This window comes from Haliaeetus albicilla, chromosome 16, assembly GCF_947461875.1.
Source record: "Haliaeetus albicilla chromosome 16, bHalAlb1.1, whole genome shotgun sequence".
NCBI classification, from domain to species: Eukaryota; Metazoa; Chordata; class Aves; order Accipitriformes; family Accipitridae; genus Haliaeetus; species Haliaeetus albicilla.
This window is the reverse complement of record NC_091498.1, coordinates 13,696,169-13,711,362: the sequence shown is the minus strand read 5'-3', so window position 1 is coordinate 13,711,362 and position 15,194 is coordinate 13,696,169. Positions and strand designations below refer to the sequence as shown.

General features: G+C 39.0%; 1 protein-coding gene across 5 annotated transcripts in view; it reads left to right on the top strand.

The window, feature by feature from the left end:
• CHID1 (chitinase domain containing 1) overlaps window positions 1–15,194 on the top strand; it is a 136,738-nt gene continuing 121,544 nt past the window's right edge. For 2 of the 5 annotated variants that reach the window (XR_011328090.1, XM_069803574.1), the window contains exons 1-7: window positions 15–61; window positions 3,373–3,514; window positions 4,938–5,087; window positions 5,941–6,073; window positions 7,064–7,108; window positions 8,448–8,554; window positions 10,036–10,097. Coding sequence is in view for 4 of the 5 variants with exons in the window: in XM_069803574.1 (XP_069659675.1) it covers window positions 3,389–3,514; window positions 4,938–5,087; window positions 5,941–6,073; window positions 7,064–7,108; window positions 8,448–8,554; window positions 10,036–10,097 (623 nt within the window). In the remaining variant the exon portion in view is untranslated. Of the gene's footprint in view, window positions 62–236; window positions 418–3,372; window positions 3,515–4,937; window positions 5,088–5,940; window positions 6,074–7,063; window positions 7,109–8,447; window positions 8,555–10,035; window positions 10,098–15,194 lie in introns of those variants that run through there. The other 3 variants (XM_069803573.1, XM_069803571.1, XM_069803572.1) reach the window with 3 other exon arrangements.

Genomic DNA, 15,194 nt, shown 5'->3' with positions numbered 1-15,194 from the left:
CGTCAGCCGGCGGGGCGGTGCCGTCCGCCTCCACTTCCGAAGCGGCGGCGGCGGGCGGGCGGTAGGTGGTGGCAGCGGGCGGCTGAGGGCTGCCTGGGGGCAGGGAAGGGGGCGGGCGGTAGGGCTGCGCCCCGGGGTTGCGGTGGTCCTTCAGCCTGCGCCGCAGCCGGGGTGGGGTGGGGTGGTGGCACGGCACTTGAGGGTGGCCCGGGTGGCCCCGCGGGGTCCGAGCTCGCGGGTGGGCCGCGGCGGGGGCTTGCCCTGAGGGAGCCTGCTGGCGTGGCAGGCTTGCAGGCTGTTGTCCCTGAGGTCCGCGTGGAAAGCTGTCGTATCTCGAGAGTCGGACGGATATGGGAGGCAATTTTTACTGTCAAAGTAGAGCACCTCACAAGAGGAAAGGGAGTAATGTTTACACAGGTTAGAAACGGGTTTATTTTCACTCCTGCATCTAGTTTTTGTTGATTTAATTTAAAAACACATCAACACAGTGCTTCCTGGGCTTCCTTTACTAAGTGGTGCGGGCTCCTGCAGCGGCAGTTAGAATCTAGTTTCTTCTTTAGAAATAAAGTATAAACGTTAACTGTGACTTCCATATAGTTACTGTGCCAGCTTCCAAGATTATTTGGTTTCTTTGGTTGCTTCTTTGGGACAGCCTAAATTATGCCAGCTTTTCTTTCTTTTAAAAATAAAGGTGCATTTAAAACAGCTGACTGTTACCTCATGTGGAGACTCAGGTTAAACAACATTTGTGACCTGGCTTAGAGAGAAACCTGGGCTTCACATCAGTTTGTCAAAAGGTGTTTTAAACCTTAAGTTGTCCGTGGTATCAGTTGAACAAGGACATAGAGTCAGTCTTCAATTTTGCTTGCTCTTTGCAGTGATAGGTTAAATAAACAAGAGTGCCAAGCTCATACAGTTCTACTCAGTTTAGTTAGTTTGAGGAGAATTAAAAAATGATGCAGGAAGGTTTGCAGAAGAAAAACTTGATAGGTATCTACTTTCATAAAGCTTGCAAAATTCATGCTTATAGTTTCCATAAAGAGCATTTAAAGTCTGACTAATTCATCTTCATGTAGTAGAGTGATGCTGTTTACTTAATTTTCACTTAACCGATGTTGTTAAAGAACAAATCATTAAAATAGGGTTCCAACCAAGAGTCAGTATTGGGCTGTCACTGGCAGAAACCATTTTGCCACAGGCTCAGTTCTTCCTGTAGATCTAGGAGTGGATGTTGACTTAATTGGCAGATGGATATGATGACGTCAAGGAAATGAGCACATTTTGATGTCTAATTAGAGTTCAGTGATTTTTTTTTTTTAAACTTCTGTTCTTCAGCTGTTAAATGTTAACTTCTCTTCAGGGAAATGGATGTTGTAGCTAATTGTTTCTGAAAGTGAAATCAAACACCTCTAAATCAATATAGACCAGCTTCTGGAAGAATTGATATCCTGTCCAAATAGTTAAGACTTGTATTGACTATTCAGGCTCTCCATTGTTCCTCTCTGCAGTAGTTTATAGATCCTGCCAAGCTAGGTGGAACAGAGTAGCTGCTAGCAAGAGCAACCTGCTTTGTCTAATTTTTAGGATGTGGAAAACAAGGGGGTTACCAGTGACCTTGAAGGCAAAGTAGAAGCATAGCACCTTAACTTTTAATAGTAGTGAATTTCAAATGGTGTAGCAGTTTAGCTTTTACCCCGCCCTCTGGATCCAAGAAGTATTGGAAGGCTTTCTGCTTTTATTTTGCATTCTTTATAAGACTTGACTAAAGCCTTCAAATAATTTTGTACATGAGGTTTTTGATGATCTATGTTCTTTGGTGCTAGAGGCATTGTTTTTTTCAAGTACTTCTGCTGCTGTCATCCTTCTGCTTTGTTCTCTAATCGCGTACTTCTCTGTGTTTTCCTGCAGAATCCCTAACTCCTGCAGTAAATATCTTTGCTTTTTAAAACCTCACTGCTAAGCCAGCCCCATCCTAATATGCTTAGGTTTATTGGGTTGTTGATCTCATCTCTGCATTACCACTGTTGGCCTCAAATAGCTGCTGTTTCATTGAGTACACTTCCATTTAACCTTTAAGGTTCCTTCTGCCACCATGTTACTGCCACAGTACTCCTTCAGAGTGCTCAGTCTGCTGTTGTGGGATCCCTCACCTGATGCTTTGTACAGAAACAAAATACTCAAACTTTGGACAGCATTTGTTATCAGTGCCCACAGAACAAGTCTTGTAAATATGACTTGAAGAAATGAGTTCGTAAGTCTTTAAAGTGAGTGGTAGAAGTGTTAATTCTTCAGGCTAATACAGGAAGCATGAGAATTTTTAAAGTTTGAGAAAACTTCAGAAAATTATGGGAAAGGTAACCTTTTTTTCTTCTCCGTTAGCGTCTCATAATTATGAGAAACAGCCTGATATGTACCTAGAGCCACTAGTTTATTATAGGTGAAAGCTAGTCCCAGTTTGATACTCAGGACTTCCAGAATTAGTAACAGGTTGCTTTTCCTTCATTCTGGTATTTTACCTCCTTTAGCCCTGGTTCCCCTAATGGTAAGTATTTTTTCTCTGTTTTCTTCTTATCCGCTTCTGGGAACTAGGCTGGAAAACCAGTGTGACTCATGGATAGGGAGAGGTTGAAAAACAAGCTCTGGCTGTATTTGAAATTTTTTTTTGTAAAGTCTTTCCTCTGAGAGAACTAAGGTATGATAGATAAATAGCACTGAACAGAACTGTTCTTTATTAATTCTCAATTCTTTTATCTGGAACTGGGACAAACTGTCAAAGTAATTCTTCTAGTCCAAAAGGATTCTGCCCCTCCTCCCCCCCTTTTTCTTTTTTCTTTTTTAATTCTGTGTGTATCACTGACTTGGCAAGCAATTTAAAGCAAAGTTCTCACCTGTTAGAGTAAGGGCACATAGCTGTAAGCATATAGCTATAATTCCTTCTGTCTCTTAATTAATTTGTGACTTGCTGACTGGGTTAGGCAGGAGCAGAGACAAATGGCATCTCTTGTCTGCTATAGAAAAAGTAAGGTGGTAGTATAATTGTCCTGGGCAGCAGACATTTATCTCAGTTTTAGCTGTAAACCATTATACTTCTTTAGGGATTCTTTAAAAGGGAAGCTGCAAGTGTCCAACCCACTTTCTCTGTGATACGCTTATTAAAACAAGGGACAAAAAAAGATGTTTGAGCCTAGGAATCTCTTAAAATACTCCGCTATTTTGCTGCCAGAGCAAAAGCACTATTAAAACAGTACTGCCTTAATAACTCTGATTTTAGAGGGAAGAAGAAAAGACAATTGCCTGACTTTTCTTAGACAAGAAAACTGAATTAAACTTATATTCTTCTGTTCATGGAGATTTGAATCCTTATGTTTTCAGGGCAGGAGAAATTGACATGGGGAAAACCACCATGAGGTTTCTCTGTACTTCACTTTCTCTTACCATGATTTTCTGGCTAGCTGAAGGTACCCTGTCAAAAACAGATGCAAAGAAAGGTGCTACAAAAAAACTGGAAGAAAAGGTAAGAGAAATAACTGAAATGCTCATCTTATCCAACGTGTGCAGCGAACTAATTGAACTTTGGTGAATGGACTCTCATTCTGTCAAAACTGAGTGAAAAGCAACCATGCATTTCCATTGAAGCTTATGCTCACAAATAAGACTACCTGAAACTGTTCTTTCCTTCAGCTTTTATGTGTGTCACAAATGTTTGACTCCTTGAACCAATATGATGTAGACTTCTGGAGCTTTATACCCTATGCGAGTTGCAAAAGCAGGAAGTTTTTGTCCCCTCTTGCATAGCTAAAGGAGACATGCTTCCATGGCTTTGGAAAGGGGGATGGGGAGCAGTAGTTTGGGCCAAGAGCACCAGGTCATTTACTGGTGGAAGGGAGGGTGTTCTCAGCCTTGCCAATGGGAAGGCTCTATCCTGATAGAAGACTTTGAGGAGCCTTCTAACCAGCAGTTCCTTTGGAGGCAGAAATGATTCAGAGTCCTGTAGCAATCTGAGCAAGCGCAGCCAACATGCTGAAGTCTCTCTTGATTTGCTGAGCATGTTCTTGTTTCCTGCCTGTTTTCTTTCAAAACTGCAAGAAGGCACAGCAGTGCAAGAGAAGGGGTGTGTACAGAGAGGAAGTATATTTACCAGTGCATATACCAAGTATAGGTACTTAGTGTTGCTAAGCACGTTAGGTAAAAATTAGACAATGTTAAAAATCCTCTCCCTTACTTAAATTGTAAGTATAGTTAATCCTTTATTATGCAGATACATCTGTCATTGTTTGTATTGCTTGCTCAATGTCTACCAGGAAGAAAATCTAGTCTGCAGGTAGTGAGGATAATACTAAGTGTTAAGACAGGCCTTATCCCTAAAGTCCTTACACTGAATCAATAGATGGTTTCTGCATACTCACCATGCACACTCTATTAGGCCTTCTCACTCTGTTTCTGTCTGCTAAAACTTTGTGCTGTTTTAGTTGAAGCAGGCCTTCCTTAAAGAAAGGTCTTTAGAACCGGGGCCCTTGGTAACCATAATGCAGCATACTCAGTCTAAAATATATCCAGTTTAGAAGTTGTCTTCAAATTCTTGGTTAAGAACTCCTAGCCCCTTTTTATCATTTGGGGGTAACAGGCCAGAAAGCATCGACTAGAGAGCAGAGCACCATCAGCAGTGGTGAATTATGTTCTTTAATCTTACCACTTATTGATTTTTTTGTTTGTTTATATGTTGTTTTCCTTGCAAACAGTAAGTTTACTGATGATGAAAATAATTTCTGAGCAGTTTCCTGTTTCAGTTTTAAATCAAACTGCTCTGCATCACTTAAAATGAGTGCTCAGAGTTTAATGATGTGATTTTTCTATTTTTTTTTTTTTTCTTTTTGAAGTCTGTTATTGAAAATGGCTGCTTTGTATAGCTGGTTCTAAAAACTGTCTTCTCCCTGCAGACGCTGCATTCTGATAAAAATGTGCGGGACCGGGGACTGGTAGTTGTGGATCCAAAGGCAAAGGATATTATTCTGGAACACAGAAGTTACTGCTCCAAGAAGATGAAGGAAAGGCATTTCTCAGGAGATGTTCTGGGATATATTACTCCCGTAAGTTAATAAAACGAATAAAATTGGTGCTTTGAATAAATATGCAGCACGTTGTGCTAATGTGCAATCTTGCATCCTGGTGTTAAAAGCATTTTTATAATAATGGGAACTTCTGGTCAATACAGTCAGATATAACCAGAGGATTGTTTGAGAGCAGGCTTGAGATTCAAGTGGTCTCAAACCCTTGTTCTCCCATCCATCTCTTGAAGGATGTCTAGGTCACATAGTTTTTCTTCTCACTGGTCAAACAAAGGTGGTGGTATTCTCTTGTCCTTGATGAGCCATGTGAAGTTGCAGTAAAGTCGGAACAGGAGGGCTGCTAAGTGTCCTCATACCACGCAGCTACCAACTTGAACCTTCTAAATAAACAGTAAAAATTTTATGCTGCTGTCAAACTGATCTCTTTTGCTATCCAGTCTTACTATTATTGAGAGCATTCTTTCTTGAATAATAAATGTTTCTTCCTTTTCTTTAGAGGATGCTTTTCACTTGTTTCAGTCTTACACTGCTCAAAAGAGAAATAGTTGCCCTATAAATTTTCACCTTTCTCAAGTTCTCTTGAACATAAATGCAGAGTCTGTAAATTCAGAAGTGTGTTGGAATCTACATGCAAATTCCTGTAGTTCAGGTGAATTTGCACAATTCGAGTATTGCCTTTCATGTAGCTGTCAGTTTCCAGAGTAATTTCTTATTTAAATAAAAATAATATCCCATAAGGTTTCCTCAAACTAACAAACGGGGATCTAGGAAATGATTACATTTGTGTTAAAGAATTTGTATTGGTCAAAAGTAAAGTGAACTGTATATCTTGCTTTTGAGCCTCTCACTTTTTTTTTCTCCTTTCTTTTGCAAGTGGAACAGCCATGGCTATGACATTGCTAAAATATTTGGAAACAAATTTACACTAATCTCACCAGTCTGGTTACAAGTGAAAAGGAGAGGGAAGGAAAGGTTCCAGTTTACTGGGCTCCATGATGCTGATAAAGGTGCTGTTTTCTTTTTCTTTGAATGTACATTGCAAGTAAGATTACTGGTCTTGTTGCAGACTAGGTAGCTTTGGCAATATATGCCTGTGGGTTTTTCTGACTCTGCCTCATGGTGAAATACTTTCATCCATTCCTTTTTTGGGGGAGTTTTCTTCAGTGAACTTCTTTCTGTCCCCATGTGCTTCCACGCGTGTACATCATTTATCTGTCTAAAGAATAAGTAGAAAGATGGCTCTTTGACAAGGCTGTCTACAAAGCCCCTCTTAAAAAAAAGAAGGGACAAAGAATCTGTATAGGCAGAAATGGTCTTTGGTGTTTGCACTGTGCAGTTGTTTACCTGCTGTGTTTTTTTTTTCCTTTGCAAAAACCTTTGGGTGAATTTTTTGTGGGCGTGGAAGATAAATTTGATCTGAAGAGGATTTTTCCCTTCACTGTCAAGAAACTGGTAGCAAGTTCAGATTTCAGCTAGTATGTTCTTAAATAATAACTAAGTAGCTTATGGTTTTGAATTTGAATGTGGAATCTTATTTGAAACAGCTACAATTCTTACCATGTTGGTGCCTGCTAACAAATTCATTTTAGTGCAGTGACTGCCAAGAGGAGTGGATGGGACACTTGAAAGTACCAACTTTAAAAAAAAAAAAAAATTCCTTCCAAGTGATGCTTGGTGTCTACAGAAGTGTTGTTCTGAGTAGGCAGTAAGATAGTTTCTGTGATGAGGCAGAACTGTAAGCAGCAGGGCGGGGTTGGATAGGGACTATTGTAAGATTGTAGTAAATGCTAGTTATGCTGTGGTAGAGCTGAATAGCTTCAAATTCTGTGCATCAGAAGATGTTTCATCTGTGTTGGTTATGAACTAGTAGCCTGTGGCAGGAAGATAGGTATAATGAAACTATGCTACATTATTTGAAGAATGCTTGAAAATATATTGTCAATGTCAACATTGTTTATATTTTAACAGTTGTTCTCTTACTTGATACTGTTTGACAGGCTGGGTGAAAGATGTCAGAAAAGCCTCCAAAAACATCAAAATAGGTGAGCCTCTGTTTTATGTTTGGTTTTTATCTTCTTTAACTGCTAGCAGAGCAAAAGAAGGCTTTGTTCCAGGTGTATGTGGGAGAGAGGGAGGTTACCTTAGCATAGCTGTATGAAGGAAAAAATCTGAGAAGAAAAATAAAAGCAGTTAACTGTAGAAAGTTAACTGATGTGTTGATCCTGTTGGTGCCCTAATGTTTTGCCTTAGCTTCTTGTCTCTGGATAAACCCTGGATCACAGGGCCCTCTCTGGGGGGTACTTTGTACATAACACTACATGCTTACCTGGGGGAGCAGTCTTCAAACTTGTTGCTCAGGGGTTCTGCTTAGTTAAAAAGAAAAAAAAAAATCCAGATCTGAGTCAGTCAGACTTTCCTGCATGATAGTAGAAAAGTCCTCCTTCGGCTTTTCTCCCGTTGAAGCTGGGAACTCAAGGGATGTGCCACGGTGCATGTTTTTAGGGAAGATGGCAAACATTGCTATAGAGATAGTACTGTGCTAGACTTCTTACATTTGTATGTAGCAAGAAATCTGTGGAACTGTGAAACCCTTCTTGATTCAGAAGGGAGTATGAAACTTGAAATGCATTAGAAAAATTGAATGCTCAGTCAAATATTTTAAATTATTTCAGCTGCCAGATGATAAAGCCTTTGAAATCTCTCTAGACTCTTCTAAAATACTCTTTTACATCCTTGGTACTTAGAAAGGGCTTAGATGTAGCTCTCTATGAGTTGTTGGCTTTTCCAGTGTGCATGATTGGCGACTGTTCCAACAGCAGCTTTTCTGACTCTTGTCTGACTGTTTTTAAAGTTTTGTGTTGTTAGAAAAAGAAATTATGTGAGCTCAAGTTCCCATGTTTTCCAAAATAAAAATTTGTCGTAGGGTCTTGAGATGAGTAGAAGAGTGAAGTAATATAGGGCTATGTACAGAAGAGTAAATTAGAGTTTGAAGTGAACTTTTCTATCTTGTTCTTGTGGTAGAAGAGATGCACAGCTTACAGAAAGATTGCTGTTTCATGTTGGTGTTCTTTTAAGACTCTACTTGGGGCCCAAAGTGATTGTTCAGTTAAGATTGTTCAATCAAGTGAAGGTATCTTTTCATAAAACTTGCATCAGTACAGACCTTTGTAGAACATTCTTGTTCATTTTATGTTTAGTTAGTGTCAATTTATCTGTACTGCTGAAGTTGATCAGAGTAAAAGACCAAATGATCTTAGTTATGGGATATGTTGTTTAGTGGCATCTCTGCTTGTAACTGCTGTATTCTGTTTCTGCAGAAATATTCCAGTGTAGATAATAAATTCTTAATTTTCACTACTGATTGACAACTTTGCTTGATAGTGCCTCGAATTTTGTTTGATGGCTGGACTTATCAGGACTTTGAGAGTGTTTTTGGCAGTGAGGATGAGATAGAGGAGCTTACCAAGAACATGGTTCTCCTAGCCAAGGTAAAAAGACTTTTTGCTAATGCTTATAAAATAGCGTGAGATGATATTTGATTCCTTTTATAATGGGTGTTTTCTCATTTCCAGTAGTTTTATATTCTACAAAATAAAATTCTGCTTAAAACAATAATTAGGCAGGATTCTTAATAGTGTGTCCTGGTGTGTATCCAGTTCCTGTAAATACGAAGTATAGCAACACTTAAGTGCTGTTAACTACAAGTCTAAAGTGAGACTATGTAAGTCTGATCAACATAACCTTGTTAAGTTACCATTGGCAGCTGCATTGGTGACTTGTGCCTGCTATAAATTGTGATTGATAAAACCTGTTCCAAACAGCTGGCAGGCTGAATGTTACTGACACAGTAGTGGATACCTGATAAACTTCTCATGGAGGTTGCCTGGTGAGCAGACTGCTTTCTTTTAAATTTCTGTTAAAAAAATAAATCTATTAAGCAGGGGCTAAACTGGTTAGTAGCATTTTTTGATAGGCAGAAAAAGGGTCATGGGTGCAATGAGTGCTGTTTTCTGTGTTACAGGAGTACATTCAGGCTCAGTGTGCTAGAGCTAATGAGCCACTTCTAATACCAAGAATAACTCACTCAATGTCTGTTACTGTACAGTTTTGCTCAGGTCTGATAAAGCAGTTTGCTTAAAATGTTAAGAGGCTGGGGAGAGGAGAAGGGGATTTCCTTTAAGGAATGGTTACTGTTTGCTAAGGTTTTCTGGGCAGCCCCTTAGCTAATGGCTTTAGAGCTATGCATGTGTAGGACTAGACGAGTTGCACCCGAAAGACATTCAACTTTAGCAGTTGATTCATGACAGCCTGCTTAATTACTGTCATAATAAGTCTTCTCACTTGCTACATGATGTAAAGAAATCTTAAAGTGCACTAGAGGAAGATGGATGTAGAGGTAAACTGAATAGTTTCTTAAAATTTATTACTGATACATCAATTTTAGGTCCTCAGCAACAGTTGGCCTCTTAAAGAAAGGGTACTCATGTACAACAGTATCCTTGATCATGCTAAACATAAATTATCACAAGTGAGATTAATTGTGGGAAATGTTTGGAATCATGCCTATGCCAAGTTAGCATTTACATCTTTAGACTCAAGAGTTCACAAGTTTTTTCCCTATATACATGTAAATGTGTGTCAAATGATTTGCTTAACAACCAGCTTTCATTAATGGCTGAATTTTCCCAATCTGATACTGGTTTATCCTGTAAGGGTAGAAGTCATGGATAACTAATAGAGATTTTCAACTTCTGCATGTTTGTTAAATAATTTGTGCTTCTCTGACTTCTTCATGAAATGCTGCATTAAAGGTGAAGCTGGTATAAGAATACAAAGCATGTTCAATCTGTAATAGTACAAGGAAAAACTACAGTAATTGTGTGCTTCGATATTGTATTATCATCTCTGATACAAGCATAATGAATAAGCACGGTGATTGACTATATTGTTGTCAATTCCCTTTATTTAGAATGAAAATTTTGATGGTTTTGTAGTTGAAGTTTGGAGTCAGCTGGGAAATCAAAAGCAAACGTGAGTATAAGTCTCTAGGATGCAATTCTGAAAAATTGGCTCTTTTAAAGCATGTCCGTGTTGATTTGAATTTGTCATAAATAAATACACTTCATTCTAGGACAACTGGAGATTGTTCCACTTATCTTAGAATGAAGTAGAAGAGTCTACTCCACTCTACATGAGCTCAAAGATTACATAATAATCTTCACAGTGGACCTAGCAGACCACATTAGCCTTTCATATTTGAGTTCTGCAAGATGTTACTGTTGTGCAAGGGTAAAGAGGGTACCTCAATTGCATGCTTACTCAGATGTTGGCACTGGCCTTTATTCTAACATTCATTGGTTTGGGTTACTGGGTGAAGCTTGGAAGTGTGGGATGCTTTCAAGACCACCAAATTTGAGTTGATTAGGAAACCTTCCAAACCTTTATATAGATATTTTTTAGACATACTGAAACTAAAACCAAAATCCCCAACCTGAAGCAAATCCAGGGAGAAACTGGCTTCCAGTTCTTGCAAGCACAGTATACTTTAAACTTTGGAGTAGTTTATCTACTTTTTGATAGCTCTGCTATGAAGTTTCAGTGAGTCTGCATTTATTGTAGCTGCTAAAACTAAAGGGCTTATCCATATTAAGCTGTTTCCTGACATACTGTAATCTGTTTTCCTTGAGCAAAAGCCCCTTGGCTGTCTTAACACCTTGGACAGAGTCAAGGTAAGGCAAGCTCCAAACTGCTGCTTTAGAAGGAGAAGGCAGAACGTGCGGTGAAATGATTCAGTGCAGAAATCTGAAGATTTTGTGTTAGTTCCCTCAGGAAATTCAGGCTTCAATTCCCTAAAGCACAGTACTCCTACCAGCTCTCCATTGCCTAAAATATCTGGGAGAAAATAGCTTAAAAGAAAGCTCCCCAGAATGCAGACTTCATTATGGAAGACTTTCACCTTTCAAAAATGTTTACTTCAGGTTATTCTGTTTAGGACAAATGTTACTGACTGCTGGCATATAATAGTTACTTCTGGAACTGAGTGTGCTATTAACAGAGTCCTACCTTTCCCCTATAAAATCAACACTTGGAAACAAAGAATTGAAACTGCAGAATCTTTGTAGCCTTGTCAGGGGCTCCACCAATTGCACTGGAATGAATAATCCTTACGCTAGATGCTCTTGCTTATAATTATGTAATTTGCCAGGTTGTTCCTAAGAGATGGTCTTTATACTGAGCTCTGAACTTATTGCAATGTCTTAATAAGACAGCCAACAAGGTGATTGAAGCAATTAGTAACTGCCGGCCAGAAGTTGGGTGTAGTGGTGTAATGGTCAGTTTATCTACTGTGCTTACTGTATTTCAGTAAAATTGATACTTTTCCTATTAGTTAAATTACACGAATATAAGACAGACTATTACTGTAATTTTAAGACTCAGTGAAGACCAATTTAAACACACTAGCATCAAAGTGCTGTGTTGCAAATGACACACATGAACAAAGCATATTTTTTATTAGCTCCAGGGTGAGTTTACTTGTGGCATGGTAAAAATGTTACTCTTTGCTAAGAGTAATGCTGGTTCAAAACAGTATTGCTTGTCCCATCTTGTGTGATAAGAACTATTTGTACTAGAGGAGGTACTGCTGTGTAGTTGCTCTAGCCTTCAGTACCTGAGTGTTATTTAGGTGAAGTATAGAAGCACCACTTACATAATCACCGTCTGTCTGTTATTGATAGACAGGAGTCAGAAGTATTTTCCACAACTTCAGAGAAGGAGAGGGTTATTCTCATAGTGTAGAATGGTAACTGCCTCCTTTGCTCCAAGTCAGTAATGTTTGATCATATGTGGACACCTATGAAGAAGGCTTTAGGATTATCCTAACTAAAAATGTGAAAGATGCTGTTTGGCAGAAAAACATGAATAGAAGCAAAAGCTATGAACTGCAGATTTTCCTTCTCTTCAAGACCAGTTTTGATTTAAGTGCTTCATTGTAAACTCATCTGTGGGTTTTTTCCTCCCCTTATTGCCACTCCCCTGTAAATGGTTAGGGTGTTTAAGTTGCAGAATACCTTGTGTTGGGCTTGCCTCCTCAGAGACAAGCATCCTGAATAAGGCTAATCTAGGCAGCAAGCTGAAGCTAGGCTTCTGTGTGGAGTAACAGTTGTTTTGAGAAAGTGGAAGTACATCGTTACATTAAAATTTTGTCTCATGATGCTTGTAAGTTATGGGACCAGTGTCTTCATTTTGAGATTAAGTCAGTTTTTCTATCACTTGCTCTAAAACTGGATGGCTTGGGTATCCAGTGCCCCAGGGGTTTTCCCTATCAAAGTTTTCTGGAGTGAACAGGTGCTTTGAACAGGTCTTAAGGGGTGGAATTAAGTGAACTTAGCACCTTGGCAAGCCTGTATTTTTATTGCACATTGAATGCTGTTACTTTGGGATCTGTTAATTTCCTTTTGAATAGCAGAGCAGAGTTATTCCTGATAAATGGGTAAGCATGGATGGTCTTCTGCTTCACTTGTCCCTGCCAGAAAAGAATTGGAGCAGCCGGTGACCTCTTCAGCCCACAGAGTGGCAGTATTGTAACATGAGTCATACCTGATCTTCCTTGTCAGATTGTGTCTTTCGGAAGTGACAACCACCACCAGTAAAGCATGTTCTTAACCTTGGAAGGGTGGGGGTCAGTTGACAGGTAGGTGTCAACACAGAGATGACCCCTAATCCTTTGGAGATGTGAAGCGTTCATAGAACAGCAATTATGTATGCTCCATATAAAGCATCTGTATTAACTGTTAGGTACGTAGTGTAGGCTTTCCTGATTCAGATCCTTCAAGGTCAAACACCTGAAAGTAGCTTAACCTACTTCTAGGTAAAGGAACAAAAGATCATAATGATGCTCCTAGGAACAGATAGTCTGCCTTTTAAATTGCTTTCAGAGCTGTCTGACAATGCAGAGACCTGCCTAGCTAATACAATTTATTCCTATTATTTAGTGTGAACGTGTTTTAGTTTAAAAAGAAAATAAAAAATCAGTTTGTCTGTTTTTTCTGAAATACGGGGAATCATCTCACATAAGCAGTTAGCAACAGGTTATTGAGACTAAACACAGGTGCATAAAATTATCTGGGGATATGCTGCAGCTTCCAGCTTGCCTTATGAGATGTCACAGTGGTGGTGTGGATCTAAGTAAGAAATACTTCACTTAGAATCATTATGGTATTTATTTTTCAAAACCTAAAGTAATTGGATACCTAGCTATTACATTAATAAATAATAAAATGGCACTCAGTTATTCTAGTGCATCCTTTCGTGTATCTGTGTTGAGGGGAAAGCTGTGGAAATGATTCCTGTTATTTTTTTAATAGTGTTATGGAAAAGTTCCATGATCCCATCCAGTGCACTACCTTAGTGGTGCAGGAGCATTTAATATAGCACACGTTTCTTTATCAGACTTAAAGTGACTAGAGAGTGGGATTTGCTTATGGAACATTTGTGCTTGATACGGTGTTTCAGCTATGAAAAAAGCATCCACTCTGTAAAGAATGTGCAGTGGTACTTTTTAGCAGAGTGCACCAATATTGCTTGAGGCGGGTGAGTCTGCAAAAGAATCTGAAACCCCACAAATTGGTGTCCTAACTCACTAATAAATTGGGTTTCGATTTAAGCACTACTTCATATATCAGAAAGCTGGATTAATTGCAGCTGAAGCTTTCTTTTCAGTAGACCTCAGCTGAGCAAGTATCCCCATGAGATACCTTTTTTCAATAGCTGAACCTGAGTTCTGGTTGGATTAAAGAGGTATGATGACATCTTCGTAACACATGCTCTCCCCATTGTCTGGGTATTGGGGCTTGAAACACTGAATTACCTAAAGACCTTGTGACAGTTAAATTTTGTAAGTATCTCCATATAACAGGGTACCAGTGTTAGCTCTGTGCAAAGCTTCTGTAACCCATAAATCCTGTGACCAGCCTCTTTAAGAACCCGTGCTCTCTGAGCATTTTTAAAATGAAGCAAATTTAGACACTTCTCTGTCAGCCCTTTACATGTTTCTAGAAAATCCTGATTTTTTTTTTTTGAATACTCCAACATTAGAAACAAATGAAAATTCTTCCTACAAGGCCTGAGGAGTTACTTAAAAAGAGCCTTCAGTTTCCTGTTTATCCTAGCTGGCATTACAGATGAGGTGAAATGTTGCTAAGAAGTTATGTTGCTGGCATCCACTTAGACGTGAAATTCTGTGGTTTCAGGCTTACCATGTATCTTCTGTTTTACATCTTCTTAAGCAGAACTAACTTTATCTAGGTTTGTTTGTTTTCAAGAGCAAAAAGTTTTCTAACCATTCTGGTTTGGTGTTGGACTTGCTCTTTAATGCTCAACAGACTAAAGTCTTAAATTATATCAATCCTTTTTGCTGCTTTCTTTTGCATATTCATTTAAACTTTGATTTTACCAATAGTATAAATTTCATACAAGAGAATTATGTGCCTAAATATAGCTGCCTGGTTTCATGTTAGATATCATAAGCAGCCTGGTCTCTGGCTGTTCGTGTAGGGTCCTAGATACCTTGAGTGTTACACAGCAATCCTGCATGCATGCTTTGTATACCTTTGGACATATAAAATGGCATTAGGTTCTTATATTTAGATGCCAAAATACCACTGGTTCTATCTGAAGAACCTGAATTGTCTTGATATGTGTGTGTGTACCTAAGTTTTTAGGGGGGTTATACTGACCAGTTCAGGCTCCTGTAGACATCTAATACAGATACTTCGATGTACCCTCTATAGTCCTGGTACCTACTTCTTTCCTGTGATTTCTGGGAATAGAATTATTGATACACAAATCACAGTGAGGTCAAATTTAATGTGGGGTGAAAGACCGCATCTAACTGATGCTGCCTCCTCTCATGCTGACAATCCTTGCACAGTGGAAAAGTATTCAGCTTCCCATCTTTTTTTCTAAAACACAGAAAATTAGTCTCCTAACAAAAATCTACATCAGGCAAGATATCCTATGCAGCTGATACCTCAATACTAATGTGTTTTCCCGCTTCTTATAGTTTAAACCTGCTTCTTAATTAAATAAGCATCTTTTATCTAAAACTTTCTTGGCTGATTTTGCAAT